Source organism: Ostrinia nubilalis, chromosome 5 (genome assembly GCF_963855985.1).
Source record: "Ostrinia nubilalis chromosome 5, ilOstNubi1.1, whole genome shotgun sequence".
NCBI classification, from domain to species: domain Eukaryota; kingdom Metazoa; phylum Arthropoda; class Insecta; order Lepidoptera; family Crambidae; genus Ostrinia; species Ostrinia nubilalis.
Genome location: NC_087092.1, coordinates 9,072,903 through 9,095,988, shown reverse-complemented (window position 1 = coordinate 9,095,988; position 23,086 = coordinate 9,072,903). Strand labels below are relative to the sequence as shown.

At 34.5% G+C, this 23,086-nt stretch overlaps 2 protein-coding genes across 3 annotated transcripts; one reads left to right on the top strand and one right to left on the bottom strand.

Annotated features, from left to right (window-relative positions):
- Positions 1-2,311: 2,311 nt before the first annotated feature.
- On the bottom strand, positions 2,312-4,482 carry LOC135071838 (Golgi reassembly-stacking protein 2). The gene is made up of 5 exons (XM_063965671.1): positions 4,300-4,482; positions 3,926-4,210; positions 3,514-3,822; positions 3,115-3,418; positions 2,312-3,038 (listed from the first exon to the last, which is right to left on the bottom strand). The coding sequence occupies exons 1-5, from the start codon at positions 4,360-4,362 to the stop codon at positions 2,671-2,673; spliced, it is 1,329 nt and encodes a 442-aa protein (XP_063821741.1). The 5' UTR covers positions 4,363-4,482; the 3' UTR covers positions 2,312-2,670.
- A 12,183-nt stretch (positions 4,483-16,665) lies between these two features.
- On the top strand, positions 16,666-22,314 carry LOC135071856 (hyccin). Of its 2 annotated transcripts, none has more exons than XM_063965694.1 (8): positions 16,666-16,765; positions 17,002-17,219; positions 17,355-17,520; positions 17,671-17,765; positions 17,845-18,062; positions 18,182-18,423; positions 18,510-18,626; positions 20,635-22,314. In XM_063965694.1, exons 2-8 carry the CDS (start codon positions 17,025-17,027, stop codon positions 21,099-21,101), a joined length of 1,500 nt encoding a protein of 499 aa, XP_063821764.1. In that variant the 5' UTR covers positions 16,666-16,765; positions 17,002-17,024; the 3' UTR covers positions 21,102-22,314. The 2 variants fall into 2 exon arrangements, with proteins under 2 accessions (XP_063821764.1, XP_063821763.1); XM_063965693.1 differs by having other exon boundaries at positions 16,669-16,912.
- Positions 22,315-23,086: the final 772 nt, after the last annotated feature.

The following is a 23,086-nucleotide window of genomic DNA, read 5'->3' as shown; positions in this document are numbered from 1 at the left end:
TGTATACAGTGTGAGTCACGTTAAAGTGTACATATGAAAATAGATAAAACTAGACCTATTTTTATCGACAAAAAAGAGGTCAAATTTTTTTTTAGATTTTATTTTTATTTTTTATAGAATTTTTTTTCTTCCAATTACTTATTGTAAAGAAAACGTAATAACTTTTAAACTAAGCTGTATATCCTGATAAAATAAAAACCGTAATAATGCTAAATAACAGGCGATACTAAAAAAATACATAAAATACACAAAAAAGGCCAACAAATAATAAAAAATGATACTTTTTGAAAAAAATCTGCTTTTAAATTCGTGTTTTTTTGGTTATTTGATAAATTTCTCCAAAAAATGCCCCTATAACAGGTGGTTTTTATTACTTTTTATTATTCTCTGTCGTATTATCTTTGTAAAACCAAAAATCGCATGTCTCTATCCCTATCACAACATTTGCTATGATCGTTTGAACAAAGGCCTGCCACAAAATTATTCTCCGCTACAGGTAGAGACAATTTTAATTTTAACTAAAATGCTTATTTTACTTCGAAATCTTTTGTTTTTATTTGAAATCTAACTTGTCTTTATCAAAATCACAAATCTAGAGCCATTTTCAGTTTCGTTGTTAACGAAGCGTTGAATGGCGCGCCCGGAGAGGCTTAGTTCAAACGATCATTGCAAACGTTGTGATAGGGATAGAGACATGCGATTTTTGGTTTTACGAAGGTAATACGATATAAAATAATACAAAGTAATAAAAACCACCGGTTATAGGGGCATTTTTTGGAGAAATTTATCAAATAACCAAAAAAACACGAATTTAAAGGCAGATTTTTTTCAAAAAGTATCATTTTTTATTATTTGTTGGCCTTTTTTGTGTATTTTATGTATTTTTTTAGTATCGCCTGTTATTAAGCATTATTACTGTTTTTATTTTATCAGGATATACCGCTTAGTTTAAAAGTTATTACGTTTTCTTTACAATAAGTAATTGGAAGAAAAAAAATTCTATAAAAAATTAAAAAAAAAAACTCAAAAAAATTTTGACCTCTTTTTTGTCGATAAAAATAGGTCTAGTTTCGTCTATTTTCATATGTACACTTTAACGTGACTCACACTGTATTTGTTACGGTTAATGTGATAAATTGAAAATTATTAATAATAACCGGTTATTATGAATAATTACCGACAGTCGCGGTGAAAGTGATAAATTAATCACATTTAACAGTGATTATTTAATAATTTAACCTTAGTACTAACAAATTTAATAAAAGAGAACAACATCTTGTGTACGTGCTCGTGTACAGCCAAACTTTTGAACGTTTTGATATCATATATTAATATAATTTGGATTTGGCATAATGAGTTTGGAATGTTTCTTGCATAATATTACTTTTCCATGATGCCTATAACATAATGTTTTGATTTAAAGTGAAAAATAGGTTAAGGTGCGCCGGTGGTGCCTAAGCCGCCTATTTAGTTTTATACACACATAAATGACCACATATTAATCACATTTACCAAATCATGCGGTGATTATTCATAATAACCGGCGATTATTCATAATTTTCACATTTATCACTTTGACCGTAACATATTCACTTAAATACTTACTTAGTAGCGTTAATAGCTTCACATCTGTATCCCCATAAATGCACCACACTGTGCAGGTGTAAATTTTTAATTTATTCGTGGTAGATTATGTAATTGTATTGTGTGTGTGAATATTAGAATTTAAGCAATATGTTATCTTTGTGACAGTAAATAATTTATATCATAAGTTCACTTGATTCCGGAGCAGGATGTGGTCAACGCCCCGTTAGTCAGAGATGAGTCATTCGTTGCCCTATACTAAAAAACGGCCAAGTGCGAGCTATCGTGTGCAAAAGGTTCCGAAAATTAATTGTTTACCGCACATATAATAAAATTTGGCCTATTCAAACAAACGAGATCCTTGACACTAAGCTACTCCATTTTACTAAATATTCTATTCAAAAAATTATTACTTACTGATAAAAACAGTTGCGTAATGATCTTTAAAATTTTATAAAAATAATACAGATATTACCGTTAAAACCTGCAAAACGAAGAACGTAATTTGCGATAAAAATGTTTAGACTAGAATCCAACTACTTGTATGTGATAAATCTACACACTTTATTCAACGGACTGTTGGCGCTGCTGTTATGTTATAGTTCGCGACTTTAGTTTAATTTGTAACAATGCGAATGCGTAGAATATTTCGATAATTTGTTATAAATATTTAAAAATAAATTATTTTATAAAGCCTGTTTTTTTTTTCATATCTAATTGAAACATCTTTGTTGGTTTTAATTTGTTTATTTTCAGTGTTTAGGGTACACTTAAATAACTTAGGAAGGCGTATAAATATTAATAAATTGTAGAAATTGAGTTACATGTTTTTAAGAAGTTCCTCTAAATTAATAAATTGTCAATAACTGAAATACACTAGTCATGTTAGAGTAAACAAACAAAACAAAACTATATTGCACATCTTTAAAATCTACAAATGAATTTCTTCTTTAGGAGCCTTCCAGCAGCATAATTGTACGTGATTTGAACATAACATTTAAATAAAAGTAACATGAATATCAGCAAATAAGACAATTTTCTGCTTAACAATAATATTTATAAAATGCAAACAATTTAGATATCATTTCATGATAATAAATCTTGTTGTTGGTGTTGTGACTGTTGCTGGTGTAGACCTTGCATAGCAGAAACAGGCACGCTCACTGTTATGGGTGGCATTCCCGGTAACGACACCGGCAACACCATGGAGGGCCCGCTGGACACCGGCGGGGGCTGCATGGGCGTCGGCGCGAAGCTGCTCACATCAAATGTGGCAACCGGTGCAGCATTTTGGGGATACACAGCAGTACTTGGCGAGTAGCTAGGCATCATTGGTATATAAGGCTGAGGTTGATTCATAGGAATACCTGGCAAACTCGGTAGCGGCGCTGGAGGCTGCATATTGGAAAAGGACGGTATACTTCCTAAATTGGTCAGGGTTGTATCTGCTAAATCTGAAATAAAAATTATAATTTTAATAACATTCCTGGTAATATTTGATGATTACGAAAATAACGATAATTTACTTACTGCTAGAATAGGCAGCCATATTGGATACAATAGACTGTTGAGAGATGGGTTGCTGTGGCAACGATTGTGGTATCACAGGCATTTGTGGTGATTGCAATGGCGGCTGAGGAATGTCTTGACTTGGAAGAGGCTTATCAACATAGCTAGCAGTGGTATAGTTTCCAGGGTTTACCATCGGCACACCAGACAAGAAAGGAGGTGGTGTTTGTATAGGCTCTGGTTGTACATTGAAGGTCTGTGGTCCAGAGGGCTTACTTTCGTTGATATTCATATTGTACAAATTTGATGTAAGCTGTGCAGTATCCTGAAAAATAAAAGGTTTGAATTAAAATACAATTTACAAAATTATCTACTTATTATGTAAAAAATAATGAAACAAGAGAAATTTGACACACATACCATAGCTGTTGCAGGATTCTGGCCCGGCATGGGGTAAATATTTCTAATAGGAATCCTGTGTAAATACCCATAACCAATGCCACACCCTAGACTTCCTTCTCCTCCCCAATTGTGGTTGGGAGTGATATTGACCTCTCGGCAGGTGTCATCGTTCACATTGTACACATACAACTTTAGAGCTCTACCTTCATGAGCTTCAATAAGTGTGAAAAAATCTTCACTTTCATGCATAACTGAATCAGCTCCAATAATATAATCCGAAAATGGCTTCAATCCTGCCATTTCTGCAGGTGAAGATGGATGAACTTCCTGTAATTTACAGAATTTACCAATTAATAATCTAGGCTATATAAATGTGTAGTAAAACGATACTACTCTTTTGACAATGATCACATTATAGGTTGAAACTTACCAGCACATGCCATACATTTTCAGTGGCTCCTTCAAAGGAACAAAACCTTATACTCACTCCCAGCAACCCTTGCCCACCCCAGTCAGCACTAGGTGTAACCATTACTTCTCTCACAGACTGGGTTTTGCTGCTGTATATTAACATTTTAATAGATTTATCAACATTTTGCTTTAGTAGTTCTTTTAAAGTATCATTGTCCTGGTCCAATCTAGTATTTTCTATGGCTACTATAAAGTCGAAAAAAGCTTCCAAATTAGCTTTTTGACCCGGAGAACCGTCTTGCACCTGTAAATACAATTATTGACGTGTCTTATGTGGATTGTTAGACTCGAAATTATTTGAAATGCCTCAAAGCAATAACAATGGTAACTAACCCGCAAAATATGATATCCATCAGTGCCGCCTCCAGGCACTTCTGTGCTATGGGAAGAACCCATGAGGATATTGTAGAATTATACAAAATACACTATTAAATATTAATTATAGATTGTTTTATTGACAGTAATATTACTCCACCAACAGTTCACAACCGCAACGATTTTGACAGTGACAGTTTGGAGAATTACGTGGCATTTGTCATTTGCAACTGCGTTTCGTTACTTATAAATAAATGAAAAAAAACTCTTGGCAAGTTTATTTATAGGTAGGTAATTCATATAAATCAGTACTTCGTTAGTGATAAGAGGTCTTTCTTTTCTACCCAAGTCTTTATGTAGCCAATAGCAATTAGTTTAGTCGCATGGCCCTTACACAAGATAATGTGTTTTATGTTATAAGTGTAACGAATTAAACTAGCGCCACCTAGTGTCATAGCTTCTGTAACCTGTTTAAATATGGAAAAGAAATAAAATAAAAGCAGTCTGTTACACAGATGAGACAGGGACAGATAGGAAACGGCCCTATGATTGGTCCGTTCATAGTAAAAGTTCCGGCATCTATGGACTTCCATTGGGTAGCGCTAAAAAAAAAGAAAAGATCATAACTTTTTAATAACGACTGCCTTAGCGACGTTGCAGTACCGCTTTAATATATTTTATAACGGGTAACGTTATCGCACCAATAACGGTACGGATACATTATTATTTCAAATTATTTATAAAAATAAAAAACCATAAAATAAGTTCTATTAAAAAATTTATTTCATAAAAATACAACTTAAAAACAAATGCATACAACTATCGACAAAATTGGTCCTAACTTTTGAGCACTTGAGTCTGAACATGAAGTACATCTGCTTAGAATTATCTACACGTTCGAAGATAAATACCAACCGGATGATTTCTTATTCCGTAAGGAAAATTACAAAATAATAATGAAATAAAAAATCATCCGCTTAACTCGATAATTATAAGTAAGCACCATAAACTTAGGAAACTATGAAATACTATTAGTAAGTAAAACTATACAGCCATTAATTCACAGAATCATCAACTGCGGGTTTTTAAGAAAAATAAAAGAAAATCTACCGCGCCAATAGAAAATAAAGTCTAGTTGGGCTTTATTTTCATCAATAACATTGAGACTGAACTATTTATGAACATAATATTTAGTAACTAGCTGTTGCCCGCGGCTTCACACGCGTGTAATTTAGTTTGTCAAATATCGTAATAAATTATAGCCTTTTGTAATGCCACCTAGAGGGAAAGTACTCTTAATACTGTAGATAGAAAAAAATATCTCAAATGAAACATTCCTTTATTTTTGTAAAGAGCATTCAAAGATTTCCGAAAAATTTTGCGAAAATTCACCACCATACCATACAATTTTCCGTAAATAATTACAATAATTTAAGATTTCACCTTATACTTAACTTTAACGATCGGTACAATAAAATAAAGGGTGTAGTTTTTTCGCAGATTTTAGTTGGTTCGATTCCCGGGTGTGGCAAGCTAAGTTTTGGAAATCTTTGAATGCAGTTCTATTTCTTTTAAAAAATAAAGAAATGTTTTCTTTCACTACAATTTTGTATCTACAGTATTAAGAGTACTTTACCTCCGAGTGGCATTACAAAATTCCACCCTGTATGTTAGTTATTTTGGGTTTTAAAGTATAATACTGCAAAGTTTCATCAAAATCCGTTCAGTAGTTTTTGCGTGAAAGAGTAACAAACATGTTAACATCCAGATTCCAGACATCCATACAAACTTTCGCATTAATAATATTAGTAGGAAGTAGGATTTGAGTAAATCTATCTTTAATTGCCCAGTAGGTAAATGTTAAAGATTCTTAGTTAATTTATCTCTGTTTGAGTCAATTTTAGTCATAAAACCCATTATTACAAAAAAAAATTAAGCCCGGGATGAACCTTAGAGAATTAAACCTCCTCTATGAATGAGATGAACACTGGTTTAAAATCACATTTCCATACTAAATGTCAATTTTACCTAGAGTTTAACTTTTTGTAATAAATAGGTACCCACCATTGAAGCCAACAGAACAGAATAATATAATTATTAACTTTTTGCAATAATTGTTTACAAAATTTCAAGCGAGCGAACATGTCTATTGTCGCAGACTATAAATCCTACTAATATTATAAAGGTCAAAGTTTGTGTGGATGTTTGTTACTCTTTCACGCAAAAACTACTGAACGGATTTGGTTGAAACTTTACAGTATTATTATTTGTAACCCAGATTAACATAATAGGGTATAATTTATGCCAATCTGTGGCACTAAATTTCACGCGGGTGAAGCCGCGGGCAAAAGCTATTTATAAATAATATAAACGCTGTTTACAATAAAAATGATGATTACCTGTAATTGCGTAACACTAGACAGCCATTAACAAAATGAATCATTTTTACCGTATTTGCATGTTTATAAGAAACTAGCTGACCCGGCGAACTTCGTACCGCCAGTAAAAATCCGGTTTTAGCCTATCTTCATTAGGGAAAATGAAGGATTCTAATTGTGAAATAATTTTTCAAATTGGTCCAGTACTTAGTTTCGGAGCCTGTTCAATATAAACAAACAAACAATCATTTTAACAAAATTTGTGTAGAAAAAAATATACTACGATTTTCTTTAACTTGCGTAAAACTACAAAAGACCTACTTAACAGTACAATTTTCCATAATAAATTACGGTATTAACAAGTAATTATCAGTTTCCAATACGATGGCTCCTACGTATAAGGGCGAAACTGCCGCTTACGCCTTTTTCCAATTATTTAAGCAATGATTTCACTTTGCTCTAATCTATAACATCAGTAAGAAAAAAAAATTTTTTTTCCATTAGATACAAAATAAAATTTTAGGCAAATAGGCGTATGTGCAAAACTACGCCACGTATAAAGCCCAATCATACGATTCGTCAATCTATACGAGTAGTTGCTTACATAAACATATATTTTTTATAATCCAAATCTTAAATAAAGCCATGAAAATATTTAGCAAATTGTTTTATTTATAAATTATGACACATTATATAGTTATTTAATTTTTAGCGTTAAGAGTCGCATCTCAAACTAATTTGAAAATTATAAATAACTTGAAAAAATCGAACTGCCTAAGGCATCGTGGGTTCAATTCCCGCCTTAGGCAATTCGATTTTTTCAAGTTATTTATATTTTTTAAAAATATGACACATTATGTTAAAAGACCTAACTAAATCTCGAGCACAGTATATGGGCGTATTTGCGTTAAAACGTAAAACGGTACATTAAACGACTTTTTCTAACTGATTTATTATTGATATAGCACATGATAACAATTAAAATAATTACATGCATAAATAAAGAGAGTAATCGCTTAAAATATTATATTTACGTTGTCATTTAAGTCTCTTTACGTTGAACAATATACATGAAATTATAGAAATATGCCGACGTAAAAGGGCAATGCGTAAAATCTCAAAATATATAAGAAAAATATAAAAATTGATAACAGCAGTAGCAAAAGCATTACATGTTAAGGATAAAATGTGAAATTTCATTAAATTCGTTTTAGTGGGTCAGAAGATATGACCCAAAAATATGGTTCTGGCCACTAAAATGGCTCTCCTGTAAAATTTACTTTTTTCACTTACGCCAGTATACGTAGGAGCCATCGAATAAGCGAATAATGTACTGCAAGTTTCTAAGAAAAAAAAAGACAACACAATATGATTTACATTATTATGATTCTTATTACAAATCATAACAGACTGAAGAAGCTGTTTATAATAATAGAAAAAGAACTCAAATTGGCGACTTGTATCCACTGTGTGCACGTGATATCTGTCGACGCTTATTCCATTCATATTAAACCAGATTAAATTTGGTGTAACATTTACAATATTATTAAGGATAATACTACTACATACTGGGTGATTCTTTTAGGTGTTGCCATTTTTTTATCATTAGACTCACTCAGAATTATTAGTAACTTAATCGATTTACGTAAAGAGCAGATTTTTTTATTTATTTCATAATTTATTATTATCAAAACCAGCATGCGTGGACTTATCCATGAAATCACAGTCATTATGGCGCACGAAAATAAACCTTATAGCCTTTACAACTTAAGGTATAAAATATGCACACGCGCATTATCAACAGATTATAGCGCAGTAGCGTAGTCAATACTGCGTTACCGCAACATATTTATGAACAGCTTATGATTACATTTGTCTGAATTTGTTTTAGATTTGTATGATCGTTAAAACACTTACAATATTTTTTAAAATTGGCACGACGACTGTACATAATTTATATTTAAATGATATGTATTATTGAGCGTTTGTCAAACCTACCAAATTTGGTGCTGTATGATTGGGGCAGTTTTTTCACTCAATACCTTCATTTTCTTGATCGTTGACTAGGCAAAATAAATATGTGGCGCAATAGCTCATACGCTTTCGGGCTCCGTTTTAAAAAAAACAAAGAGTCCACCTTTTGTTTGTTTGTACCGCCTCTTGACTTACTTCACTGCAACAGTCAACTACTTTACTACAACAGTCCTCCATCTCGTTCGGTCTTGAGCTTCTCGCTTGATCTCGCTCCAGGTTTTGCCGATCTTCTTCGCCTCGTCCGCTACAGTGCGCCGCCAAGTTTGCCTGGGTCGACCACGTTTGCGTTTTCCTTGGGAATTCCAATCCAGAGCCTGCTTAGGGATGTGATCGGGGTCCCTTCGGAGAGTGTGGCCAATCCAGTTCCACCTGCGACGCTTGATCTGCTGGTGGATCGGAATTTCGTGGCAGCGTTCCAATAGCTCGACGTTGGAGATTTTCTCGGGCCAGTATGTGCCGAGAATTCGGCGAAGGCAGCGGTTGATGAAGACCTGCAGCTGGTGCGAGATAACCTTGGTGACCTTCCACGTTTCACACCCATAGAGCAGAACGGATTTAACGTTGGACCCGAATGTTTTGATCTTGACCCTTCGGGTCAATTTCCGTGACTGCCATATGGGGCGAAGTTGTGCAAAGGTAGCTCTGGCCTTGGCAATGCGCGAAGTGATGTCCTCTTCGGTACCTCCAGTTTCTGACACGACGCTCCCGAGGTAGGTGAAATTGTGGACTCGTGCCACATCCTCTGCACCAATCCGTAATGGCGTGCAATTTCTCACACCAGATCGCATCTCTTGGGTCTTCCGGCAGTTAATTTTGAGCCCTGTGATACCCGCTTCTCGATGTAGGTCATCAAGTTTGGACTGCATATCGCGATGCGTGTGGCTCAGCAAACAGAGGTCATCGGCATAATCTAAGTCTTCTAAGACTCCGATTATACCCCACTCTATTCCACGCCGTTGGTCTTGAAATGCGCGATTCATGACTCCATCCAAGACAGTACCGCCTCTGCTTGATGATTTTATTTGCAAGCTGAACCTGAAATAATTAATAACAATAGTATAATACATATTGTATTAATCATATTATAAACGCTTTCTTAAAATTAATTATCTACTTTGAAAAAAGCATCAAAATGAAACTGAAATACTTAATATTAATAATTGTAGAAGAATACTAGCGGCCGCCCGCGACTTCGTACGCGTGGATCCCGTTTTTTCCCGCTAATTCCCGTTCCCGTGGGAATTTCGAGAATTCCTTTCTTAGTGCACCTCTACGGTACCTAAACTACGTCCCTTCCAAATTTCAAGTGCCTACGTTTAGACGTTTAGGCTGTGCGTTGATATGTCAGTCAGTCAGTTTCTCCTTTTATGTAATTAGATTTGAAATTTAATAAATTAAATACATTATTATGATACCTTAGGACGCAGCAATAATATTATCCATAATGTGGCTCTGATGTAGATGGCAGGATACAGTTTCTGAAATATTTTAATAAAACATAATTAAAATTTATTACATAATTAAAAAATTAGCATAAAATATACCTATAAAATTAATTAAGTATGATGGTAAAACCTGTGGTATAACTATCTAAAATTAATTTAAAAAGATAGTTTTGTAAGATAGAATACTGCAACCTTTACTAAATATAAATTATTTTGGAAAAATCCTGTAAAACTTAATGTACAATTAATTATCAAACAAAACAATATAATTTAAATAACTTAAGAAAGTTTTCTTTGCAGAACAAAATTAAATGTTCATCATAATAAATACTGCTTACAAAACATTACAAAAGAAAAATTACTATCACAAAAAATCTGTTTAAATTACATATTGAAATTATAAATTATGTTCGAAGAATATTGTAGGTGAATTTCAATTTAAAAGTACATAGGTATATTTACAACTGAGTTGAACACAGCATTATCTAGCAACAACATTGAATTGAAGTTATCTCTATTAGCAGCTAGAAAGAAAAAAAATATTAACAATCATCTATTGCAACATTCTGTATTTAAATCTTAAATGTTAAAATTAATGTTTCAATTTTTAGTGGTAAGTTACTGTGTTAATAAAATAATTTATGTAGGGTGCCTAATCCAAACAAATAGAATAAGGATAATTTGTTTTACTGATATGTAGTAAAATATCTCTTTCTATTTTAGTTTTATTGACTAAGTAGATTGATCTTCAAATAAAAGTAATGCTTATTAAGAACATTGTTTACTTTTTTAGTCAAATTAAAAAAATAAAATATCTTTATTCGTATAGACTAATTAAATTAGTACTTGCAAAACACTTTATGGTTGAATCTAGGTATATACTTTAACTTACTGGATGACCTGATCAGCAACAGCTTGGATGGTCGCCGAGATGTTATTATTATCTTCATGGATGAATAAAAAATAGGACATCCATTCATCATAACCAATAGATTGTTTTGGATTTATTTATCCTCAAAATGTGATTGGCAGACCTGAAACAAAAATCAGTCAGTTCAGTCCTAAAGAAATTGCAGCAAACTTTATAGCAATTTGGAAGGTTGTTTAATAACCTAAAATCACTTGCCTTTCTTTGAAGAAGTTGCTCCTTTGTCATAGATCCTGATAAAGGATTTGCAGGCAGGAAGTACTGCATCTGTCTCATCTGTGTACTGCATCCATATAGCCTGCAATGCTTCATCACGTGCCAGGGAAAACCCTAGACTTGGTGGACGAGCAACTGGTCACGACGATGCATTTGGTGATAATGTGAAATGTATTTAACGGTAAAATGACCATTATGAGCAATGAAAATTGCTATTTTGTTTGCTTTTATCGCAAATATTTCGGAATCAAGATTTTTTCAACTCGGAATTTCGAAAAGAATTGAGTGAATGATTGATTGATTGATTGAATGAATGAGCGAGCGAATTCAGCGAATGAATGAGTGGATACTGTCCTGTCAATGTCATTAAAATGACAGTTGACATAACGGATGCTCTTTTTTTTTAATTGGCCTAATCCTACAGGCTATGTTCGCTGAGATTACGTGGATGCCCCTAGAAATGACATTTGAATAACCATCTGTCAAACACTATGGCGTTTCCACCCCGTGGTCTGTTATCCGCCATTGTGTAGTTTCAATAGGTTATGGGCCCAGACCCGTTTTTATCAGTTTTTATCAAGTATTTTCGCAGTGTTCAGTAGTAAAATGTCAGGAAATTACTCAGTAAACGTTCCTAAACTGAAAGGGCGTGAGAATTATGACGACTGGGCATTTGCAGTTGAAAATTTTATGATCCTCGAAGGCGTCGATTTGTCTAGTAAAGAAGTGCTAGATGAACAGAATGACAGAAAAGCCAGAGCGAAGATGATCATGACCATCGATCCCACCCTTTACGTACACATTAAAGGGGAAAGTACAGTGCTGAAAGTGTGGAACAAATTGAAGTCACTGTTTGACGACTCCGGCTTCACACGCAAGATCAATCTACTGCGAAATCTGATCTCAATTCGCTTGGAGACGTGTGATTCCATGACTAGTTATGTTACACAGCTAGTAGAAACAGCACAGAAGCTAAAGGGGACTGGTTTCGATATCAGTGACGAGTGGGTAGGCTCTTTGCTGTTAGCGGGTCTCCCAGAGAAGTACAGTCCGATGATCATGGCGATCGAACACTCGGGGATGAAGCTGTGTGCTGATGCGATAAAGACGAAGCTTTTAGATATGGGCACGGATATTGAGGTGAAAACAGAAGGTGCATTCATTGCAAGAAATTCCTCAAAGCGACAAAGTCAAAATGGCAGTTACGGTAATTCAAATTATCGAAGAAGTAATGAAACGCAAAATGTCAATTCTGTCAATGTCAATAATGTAAACAAATCTTCAAAGATTCGTTGTTACAAATGTAAACAGATTGGACATTTCAAGAGCCAGTGTACAGCAGGGAAAGCAAATTTGAATGCATTTAGTGCCGTTTTCTTGACAAGTCAATTCAGTCAGAACGACTGGTATGTGGATTCCGGCGCGAGTACTCACCTAGTATCAAACGAGAAGATGTTGTCGAATGTTTCGTATGAGCCGAAAACCAAAGAAATACTTGTGGCAAATCAGACCAGTGTGCAAGTAATATGTTCAGGAGACTTACAAATTACGACTGCAGTAGGAAACAAGCAGTATGAAGTAAATGTAAAGAATGTCTTATGTGTTCCTAACCTCACCGCTAATTTGCTGTCTGTGAGTAGAATCATCGCGAGTGGAAACAGAGTGGTTTTCAACAAGAAAGGCTGTTTTATCTACAACTCACAGAATGAATGCATTGGTGAAGCAAAGTTAGAGAACAATGTCTATAGATTGAACATAGCAAGGTCACAGCAAGTTTTGGCAGCGACAGTAAAAACATCAGTAACTACATGGCACAGGCGGCTAGGTCACATAAACTCAAAAGACCTTGGCAAAATGAAGAATGGAGTGGTTGACGGCGTGACATTCCAAGAGAAAAGCGAAATTGACAAATCCAGTTGCACAATTTGCTGCGAGGGCAAGCAAACAAGGCTCCCGTTTCCTATGAGTGAAAGCAAAAGTCAGAATGTGCTGGACTTGGTTCACACAGACCTTTGTGGACCAATGGAGAACAGTTCGCTCGGAATGGCTAGATACATGTTGCTATTTGTAGATGACTATAGCAGAATGTGCTTTGTCTACTTTCTAAAGTCAAAACATCAGACATTCAGATACTTCAAGGAATTCAAGACGTTAGTAGAAAACCAGAAATCCAGGAAGATAAAGGTTCTAAGATCTGACAATGGAGGTGAATTCTGCTCAACTGAGATGGAGGAATACTTGAAGCAAAGTGGCATAGTTCATCAGAAGACAAATGCATACACTCCGGAGCAAAATGGTGTATCAGAACGATACAATAGATCTATTATTGAAAAAGCCAGATGTCTACTTTTTGATGCTCAGTTAGAGAAAAAGTTTTGGGCTGAAGCTGTTAACACAGCAGTTTATATAAAAAATAGATCACCAGCAGCAGGATTGGAATGCGATGTTACACCTTTTGAAGTATGGACGGGCAGAAAACCGAATCTGAGTCACCTGCGAATTTTCGGTAGTCCAGTAATGGTCCATGTTCCGAAAGAGAAGCGCAGTAAATGGGATAAGAAAGCAAACAAGATGATCCTAGTTGGCTATTCGGAAAACACAAAAGGCTATCGCTTATACAATCCAGATCAGCGAAAAATAGTTATTGCCAGAGATGTTGTGGTCATGGAGAACTCTAATGAGAACATGAAGGACAAGGATAACACAACCAGCAATCTGCCAGTAAAGAATAGTGAAGATAACCAAAGATTAGACCACTCTCAAGACCAAACTCTGGGCAGTCAGACAGATGTCACAGATGTTGAAGGACATAATGTAAGTGATCCAACTTATGTTCCAGATTCAAGTGAGTCTGACACCAGTTTTCATGACACTATGAGCCCCGAGGAAAATCATGTCACTACACAGCCAGATGTGGAAAATGTTCCAGAAAAACGTGTAAGAAGAAAACCAGATAGATTCACATTTGCTAATATGTGCGTGGAGGAAGTGACAGGGGAACAAATTTCGTTAGATGAAGTCATGAATGGACCTGAAAAAGAGCAGTGGAAAAGTGCAATTCAAGATGAGTTGAAGTCTTTCGATGATAATGGTACTTGGACACTAGTGGATAGGCCAGATAATGCTACCATAGTCAAGAATAAGTGGGTATTTAAAAAGAAACTAAACAGCGATGGTGGAGTGCGCTTCAGGGCTAGACTGGTTGCCAAGGGTTTTACCCAGAAGAAGGGTGTCGACTTCACAGAGACTTTCTCACCGGTAGTGAGGTATTCCACTTTAAGACTTTTATTTGCCTTAAGTGTTCAATATGATTTCAAAATTAATCATCTCGATGTACCTACAGCATTTCTGAATGGTTATTTAAAAGAAAATGTCTATATGGAAATACCAGAGTGCTCAAATTTTGAAAATTGTGATAACAAAGTGTTAAAGCTAAATAGAGCAGTGTATGGCTTGAAACAGTCTGCCAGAGCCTGGTATATCAGAGTAGAGGAATGCTTGTTGAACTTAGGTTATAAAAAATCTGATCATGAGCCATGTCTTTTTATGTTGTGTAATAATGATGTTAAAGTATTTATTGCATTATTTGTTGATGATTTTTTCGTATTCTATAACTGTGAAAGTTCTTATGATCAGATGAAAAGTGAGTTAATAAATAAATTTAAAATAAAAGATTTAGGTCAGGTAAAGCAATGTCTAGGAATGAGAGTTAAAGTTATGAAAGACTGTATTACTGTTGACCAGGAACAATATATAAACACAATTTTGAATAAGTTCAATATGTCAAATTGTTACACTTCAGACACACCTATGGAAGTGAATTTAAAGTTGGAAAAGGATGTTGATAGTTGTGAAAATAAATATCCATATCAACAGTTAGTAGGTAGCCTTATGTACTTATCTGTATTGACTAGACCTGACATAGCTTTTAGTGTAAGTTATTTAAGTCAGTTTAACAGTTGTTTTAATGAAACTCATTGGAAGCATTTAAAGAGATTGTTAAAGTATTTACAGAAAACTAAAAGTTATGGTTTGGTGTATAAGAAAAATAATTCATTATTGCATGGATTTGTAGATGCTGATTGGGCATCATGCACTTTAGACAGAAGGTCATATACTGGGTACTGTTTCATTATGTCTGGATGTGTTGTATCATATGAATCAAGAAAGCAGAGAACTGTCGCGCTTTCGAGTACAGAAGCCGAGTATATGGCACTCTCCGAGTCTTGTAAAGAGGCTCTGTATTTGAAAAGTCTTTTATGTGAAATGTTTGGAACAATGTGTGATGTACCTATATGTTTGTATAGTGATAGTCAGAGTTCACTTAAGTTGGCTGTTAATCCTTTGTTTCATAGGCGCACAAAACATATAGAAGTGAGACATCATTTTGTAAGGCAATGTGTGCATGATAGTCAAGTCAAACTTGATTATGTTTCAACATCCAACATGCCAGCTGATTTGTTGACAAAGAGTCTTAGTGCTAATAAACATCATAAGTTTTTAGATTTAATGGGCATATCAGAAGTTTAAGTTTGTTCCAAGGAATATTGTTTTATGTTTTAGTTGGAACCAATGATATTATATAAAAACAAAAGCAGATATGTTATAAGCGCTCGCGCTGTGAATACTCAAATACGTCCCAATTGGGACGTCTTGTGTTTAGTCTTCGTGTGGCCTGCGTCGTGCGCAATCGCGTGCGTACCACACCGTAAGTTCCTGTTCTTACCAAAATAAATAAAAAATGCCATCGTGTGTGTTTCGAAAGTGTACCAATTATGACTCTAAAGTAAACAAAATACAAGGGATCTCTTACCACATGTGATTATGCAAAATTATTTAGTATTTATATTTTCAATTATTAATGAAAACAATCAAGACGCCATGCGCCATGTTCAAGTTAAGAAAGAGAAAGCGATCTTGTTTTGACGTTAGAGCGATAAGGATGCGTGCGCTGCGGACATAGATTAGTTAGTGCAGAATCGTTAAAACTATAGCTATCTCTTTCATTTGCGTGCTATTTCGTATCTTTTGTTTCACTTATCAGTTACATTTGTCAATGTGTGCAATTTGGAATAGCTCGGCACGGATTCAAATCGTAATTTCTATGAACGTAACATATCTATAGTTCTTTAATATCATTGGTTGGAACAGTATTTAGTTTATTTCGTTAGGAGAGAGTGTTATAAGTGTAACGAATTAAACTAGCGCCACCTAGTGTCATAGCTTCTGTAACCTGTTTAAATATGGAAAAGAAATAAAATAAAAGCAGTCTGTTATCCGCCATTGTGTAGTTTCAATATTTTAAGCGTATGTTTTAAGCAATTGAAAAATAATACGAAACGCAGCTGGTGCCTGTGACGGGTAGGTGACAGCTGACAGACCCTGTCTCATCTGTGGTGACAGGTGACAGCAACTAAAATAAAAGGGTTTCATTTTGGCTAAAATAAAATAAAAATATCCAGGACAAGAAGACACAACAACACGTAATAACAAAGTTTATTCGTTAGGAATAAGCCATTAAAATTAAAGAGAAATTGGTGAATCTATTTATACTTTACAAAATTTCATCTGAAGCGGAAAATTCGAAGTCGTGATTCATCAGTAAAAGAGTGTTTTTTTGCCCCCGTACAGTACGTAAAAAAGCTATTTACTAAGGTATCAATTTATTATTAACTATTGTACTATTAAAATATTCGTATTCACTAAAAAATATTTATAGATCTTGTGGACTTGCAAGCAATTATGGCCGAATGGAAACAGCTGATAAATGAATGGATAGCAGAATATACCTCCTTACAAGAGAATGAAATAAAGAGTTTTGCAGCAGAACATGAGCATAACCACGAAATCGCAACAGCTCTTTTCAATTTATTCTACAGTGAAGATGAATGCGATATTAACTGCAGCAACAAAAATCAAAATGAAAGTCCAGAGGAGGTAATTATATCGAAAAGACCGCCTAAATTATACACATGTATCTTTTTGTATTTCTTTCAAAACACAAAACATGCATTACTTAACTCTGTCTTATATGTCATAGTTCTTTACATAAATTTATTTCAATAATTTCAGATACTTGAAAATGTGTGCACTCAACTATTTAGTTTCTATAGATCCAAAGAAGTGGAACTTCAAAGATTCACATTGCAATTTGTTCCAACACTCATCTACAGCTACCTAAGCTCAGTGGCTCAAGGAAACTTAAAGTCATGTCGCTGTATTGAGACACTACTCATCGGTGAGAGATTTCAGACTAATAGAAAATAATTGTTTGCTATTATAACTTATTTTCTTTTTATAATTTTTTTTCTACTTGATTATACATGTGTAAATTGATATTATTTATCATTATGATAGCTGACTGAAATTAACCTTTGATTTGTGCTAGGTTTATACAACTTTGAAGTTGTTGATGAAACTGGAAAACCTAAAGTAGTCTCATTCCGTCTTCCATCCTTAGCACAACCATCAATCTATCATGAGGTAAGTAGGTAACTATGTTGTGGATCAAGTAATTTTTTTTTTCTTAAACAAAATGTCTAATGATAATTAAATTTTACAGCCTCTGTCTTTAGGGCCACAGTTTCTGACTGAAAATGCTTTACGAAGATGGGAGGAATGCAACACAAAATTAGTGAGTTGGGGCCCATTATCACAGGTAGAAGTGATAAACGCACAGAATCGTCTAAAGGTGATGTCAGCACTGTATTTCATTTATAATCGGCAACTGAGTTTGTTACCAAAGCTGGCATTGAGACATTTCTGCATTGCAGCTTCAAGGTAAGTGCTACTAAAACCTCAATTAGCCAAAATTTGAAAAATCTGTAACTAATGGGGCCTATCAAATAATCAACACATTCTTTCATCAATCTATTAACACATTTTTATTTTATTTTCAGAATCGTGACCCAAGGGTTCCACAAAAAAATTGGTTGCAATAAATCCACCCCAAGAATTCCAGTGTCACCGAACTTCCTATTAGAAATGATAGAAGGCGCCTACTTTGCCATGTTTAATGAATTTTATACATTGGCTCTGCAAGCAGTAAAAGATATAGATAGGCGGGCGCAGTACGAGTTATTTCCTGATGTTATGCTAGTCACTAGTGCTGTTATAAACTCCTTGAAAAATAATTCCTCAGGTGAAGCAGCTTTGTTAAAAAAAAGATGTTTTGTCATAGCGAATCGCAATGTATATTTTACTAATTTACTTACCTTATTTTTTCAGGTCAACCTTGTGATGGTCCAATGGGCATAAGTGTTGCGCTATCGCCAGCTACCACCACGGTTACGATGTCCAAATCCATGATTACCAACGCATCGTTTCGTACCAAGAAACTACCAGGTAAGATAACTTTACTGATTGTTTTTCACTATTTATGTACCTACTTGCAACATGCCTTGTTTTAGTTAAAATTACTCAGTATTTTTGTAGGTTTATAGATAGTATTTTTTAAATACATCATGGATTTGTTTTGACTTACTATACTTTACACACAGATGAACATCACGATTATTGCATGCTGCCTAATGAATGCTCTTGGTCTTATTGTAAAGATAGCGATTTTCGGACTAGAAACATATACTTCGGCAACAAGGGCAATATTATTCATTATGTGGATATGTACAGAACAGCCTTTTCTAATGGGCTAGTTAAAATATTTGATGGGGAATATTGGAAAATGTCCATGCAAAGAATAAAGAGTGATAGTAGCTCATTGTACGATCATTCAGTTAGCTCTGAATCAGATCAGCAGTGACGAGTTTATTGAAACTCGTCGCAGTTTATTACTCCCATAAAAAGAGGTAGTCTTTTTTAAAGAAAATATACAACTACATGCCACCTTCATGCTTGTCAAAACACTGCACAAAATTACTACACTAGTACCATTTTTTATGCAAGCAAGTGTAAATTGTCCCATATTCGTCTATTTAACTTGCAGATCGAAAGAATGTCTTATTTTCACGATGATAAGAACAAATATTATTTATCTGCACTAGATGATACATGTCCTATTTTTGTTTAAATTTTTGAACTCAGGTATGCTGTGCAGTATTAAATAATACTGTTACCGCTTTATGTTCAAAGTTCATTTGATAGTACTTACATTCATCTTAGTTTATACAGGGTGTTAGGTAAATGGGTATATGAGCCGACACTAGCCCATGTTAACATGGTCATATAAATGGTATGGTGAAGTCAGAAATTTGATATCATCATTTGAATTTTTTTTATTTTCATCTATACTTATAATAAATCTGTAGAGAGGTCAATTCTGTACATGAAATATATTTTCAAAATAACTATCAGGGGGTGATTAGTGATCGATACTGATGCCAAAAATGCAATCAGTAAAATTTTTGTCTGTCTGTCTGTCTGTCTGTCTGTCTGTCTGTCTGTCTGTATGTTCCTTATAGAAACAAAAACTACTTGACGGATTTTAACGAAACTTGGTACAATTATTCTTCGTACTCCTGGGCAGGTTATAGGATACTTAGGAATTCCCACGGGCACGGGAATTTGCAGGAAAATCCTTTTGTATGAAAAATCTAAACTGCTTAAGTTAGATGCTTGAAATTTGGCATGCAGGTACCTTAGTAAACTTAAAGCTTAGTTACGACAGGATATTGCAAAATTCCCACGGGAACGGGAGTTAGCGGGAAAAAACATTTGTATGAAAAATCTAAACCGCTTAAGTTAGACGCTTGAAATTTGGCATGCAGGTACTTTAGTAAACTCAAAGCTTAGTTACAACAGGATGTTGCAAAATTCCCACGGGAACGGGAGTTAGCGGGAAAAAACATTTGTATGAAAAAATCTAAACCGCGTAAGATAGATGAAGGGGGTAAAACGGGATCCACGCGTACGAAGTCGCGGGCGGCCGCTAGTACAAAATAAATTTTATAAAATCCGATTTGTATGAAAATTAAAATAATTAAAATGAAGATATGAAATTTCTGACTTCACCATACCATTTATATGACCATGTTAACATGGGCTAGTGTCGGCTCATATACCCATTTACCTAACACCCTGTAGAGTTTATGAATAATCCTAGGTATAACTGTAGCACACTAATTTATTCAAAAGTCATTCATCGTAGATTTTAGCCAACCTTACAACACCGTTTAATTATGTTTAATAATAATACTCGTAATAAGTTGATTGAAGTTGTTAATGTTTAGAAAATCTATTCGTAAATTTTATCCGATCACTCGACCAATAAAAAAATGATAATTAAAAATAGCAGATGCCCTTGCTATTATTATTTGTAAAGCGATGATTACAAAAAAAGTTGTTGTTGGTGACCATAATTTCACTCTCCACACTATAAAATTATTACGGTTTTCAGACGATATCCCTATTCAAGCTGGCCAAGTGGTACCTACAGAAGCAACAGATATACTTACATCTATAACAGAAGAAGGAGAATCAGATTCTACGCCCATACAACGCGGTGGAGTTGTACGCACGTCCAAACCCAAGCTCAGCTCATTTCCAGTACTCGGAAAAAAACCCAAAGATAGCAAAGACAAAACTGTAAACATGGCTGACAAAAAAGTTACACTGAAAGAATCTTCTAAAGGAATTTGGAATTCGTTGAGTGGCGGTGGCGGAGATATGATTGATGGTCAACCTAAAACTAGCTCTGGGGATGGAGGAGCAGACACCAATGGTAGCCTAAAAGATGATAAAATATCTATGAGCTCGATACAGAATAGCACGGAAAACTCTGACACTAGGTCGCAAGTTACAACTGATTCATTAGACATTGAAACAACACCACGTTTTGCTGCTATGCAAGTAAGTTCTGTCTAAAAGATTGTATTTTTGATGACTTCCAGTATTGTCTTGTATTTCAAGAAACAATTTAATATTTATCCTGTGTACTTAGGAAAAAGGGGCAAATCAAAATTATGGATAATGTAGGCATAGTATTTGGGTGAATCAGCTGAGTTCAGTTTAAAAAGTTATTTACATATAATGCGTATTAATGTTAATATCGTCGAAATGTTTCTTACGTTTTTTGTAAGAAACAGACTATTAATTGATATTGCAAGTCTTTCAATACCTCTCAATTAGTCTCTTGGATATAGTGTGTATAAAGTAGGTTTTTGACGTCTGGAAATCCTTTGGGCTTACCCACAGCCGATAGGGACGACCAGTGTGTACTTTATCTGGGACTCTCCCCGCCTAAAGGCGGCGCCTACCCACCAAAACCCGGTTTTTAATAGAGGTTTTCTCCTCATGGTCCTGTTAAAAAAGGACCCCCGCTCGACCCTAGCGGATTACGGTCTACTCTATAGAAACTTGCTTAAGTTGATTCACCTTTTTATTTTTGTAGATTAGCCGGTTTTGGTGTATAGTCCCAGTTTGTCTACTGGATACTATTAGGTTGAAGCCAAACGAGCGTAAATTTTTGAGTTGTGAGTTGCGTAATTTCGGTCATGTCATTTCTGCTGCATACGGTTTCATACAAAATTCCTGTTTCATTCACACGAAGACGCAAAATGAGTTGTTTTTCTTTGTTGTAATTTCTGTGGCCGAAATTCAGCGACTCACGACTCACAAACGCCCGTTTGACCACACCCTTAGATCATATTATGGTATAAATAACGAGTTAATTAAAATTCTTAAATGTTTAATGATGTTACCAAGTTCCTGATCGGAGTGTGTTTTGGTGTTATGCCAAAATTTGGATGTAATCTGAAAATATCAAACTGTTGTGTGAAATTCTCCCTCCAATCCTAATTTAGATAAAGGTGTTTTGGAGTCTGCTTTTATAATGCTCCAGACATTCATAGGTAGACATGCAAAACAAGAACTTTGTGTGTCTTTGCTTGTTCAAAATTCATAAATTACATTCCATAATGGATATAACTAGGCTTTTTGTTATTTAATTAACCATTTTGTAGTTATCTTAATTTTAAATTAGATTTTAATGGTGTTGTATCAAAGTTTAAATGACTTAATAGTTTGTTACGATTGATTGTTAATTCTGACTAATAAATTAAATTATATGTAAACTGAAGGAATTTTATGTCTGAGCGAAGAAGCCCCTACTCCATTTCCCTTATTGTCTGAATTGTAAAACCCTTTAAGACACGGCTAACTAATAAAGAATCTGTCAAGAAGCCCGACTAACTAGACACACATTAGGTACTTGCTTTTAGACAAAGATCTACTCGCAATCGTTTGTAATATTTAAAATTGAATAATTTTATATGGCCACCCCATAAAAATAAAACTTAATTAAAATAAAGTTCTAAAATATGTTGATAGGTACTTTACTCGTTATCAATTCAATGCTAGATTATAATTAAAGGTAAGTAGGCGATTCTGTATTAAATTTTACCTCATGTGTTGTCTGGGCATAAATTCAGCAATGACAACATTATCTTATTCCAATAATTACTATCTTGTTTAATGTTTGAACTTGTGACGGGTCATAATGTTAACTATCTTAATGTAAACAAGTATTTACAAATTTCGTTCCGATAATTCGTTGGGAGCTCAGTTGATTTACTTTACCGACTAAAGATACTAGTGCCCTTAGTGCCAAGATGAGATTATTATTACTATTATTTATTTTCGCTGTTGCATATATCTCAGTCTGCCAAGGAAATGACCTGATTGTAGGGACTAGTTACAACACACGTCTAATATGGCAACAAAAGCTTGACTACATGGCGATTCCATTCAAAAAACGAGTTAAAGAAATGTTCTACTCGGATCCCGGACAGCAGATCATTAAGGTAAAAATACCATAAAATCAATTTTAATAATACACAAAATCCCAACTG

Excerpts from the sequence above, each read along its gene's own strand:
- LOC135071838 (XM_063965671.1), bottom strand. The coding sequence starts at position 4,362 with ATGGGTTCTTCCCATAGCACAGAAGTGCCTGGAGGCGGCACTGATGGA. Across the intron at positions 4,211-4,299 it reads ATGGATATCATATTTTGCGG|GTGCAAGACGGTTCTCCGGG; the intron begins GTTAGTTACCAT and ends TTGTATTTACAG. Across the intron at positions 3,039-3,114 it reads TATGGCTGCCTATTCTAGCA|ATTTAGCAGATACAACCCTG; the intron begins GTAAGTAAATTA and ends TTTTTATTTCAG.
- LOC135071856 (XM_063965694.1), top strand. The coding sequence starts at position 17,025 with ATGGCCGAATGGAAACAGCTGATAAATGAATGGATAGCAGAATATACC. Across the intron at positions 17,521-17,670 it reads TATTGAGACACTACTCATCG|GTTTATACAACTTTGAAGTT; the intron begins GTGAGAGATTTC and ends GATTTGTGCTAG. Across the intron at positions 18,424-18,509 it reads CTTGAAAAATAATTCCTCAG|GTCAACCTTGTGATGGTCCA; the intron begins GTGAAGCAGCTT and ends TTATTTTTTCAG.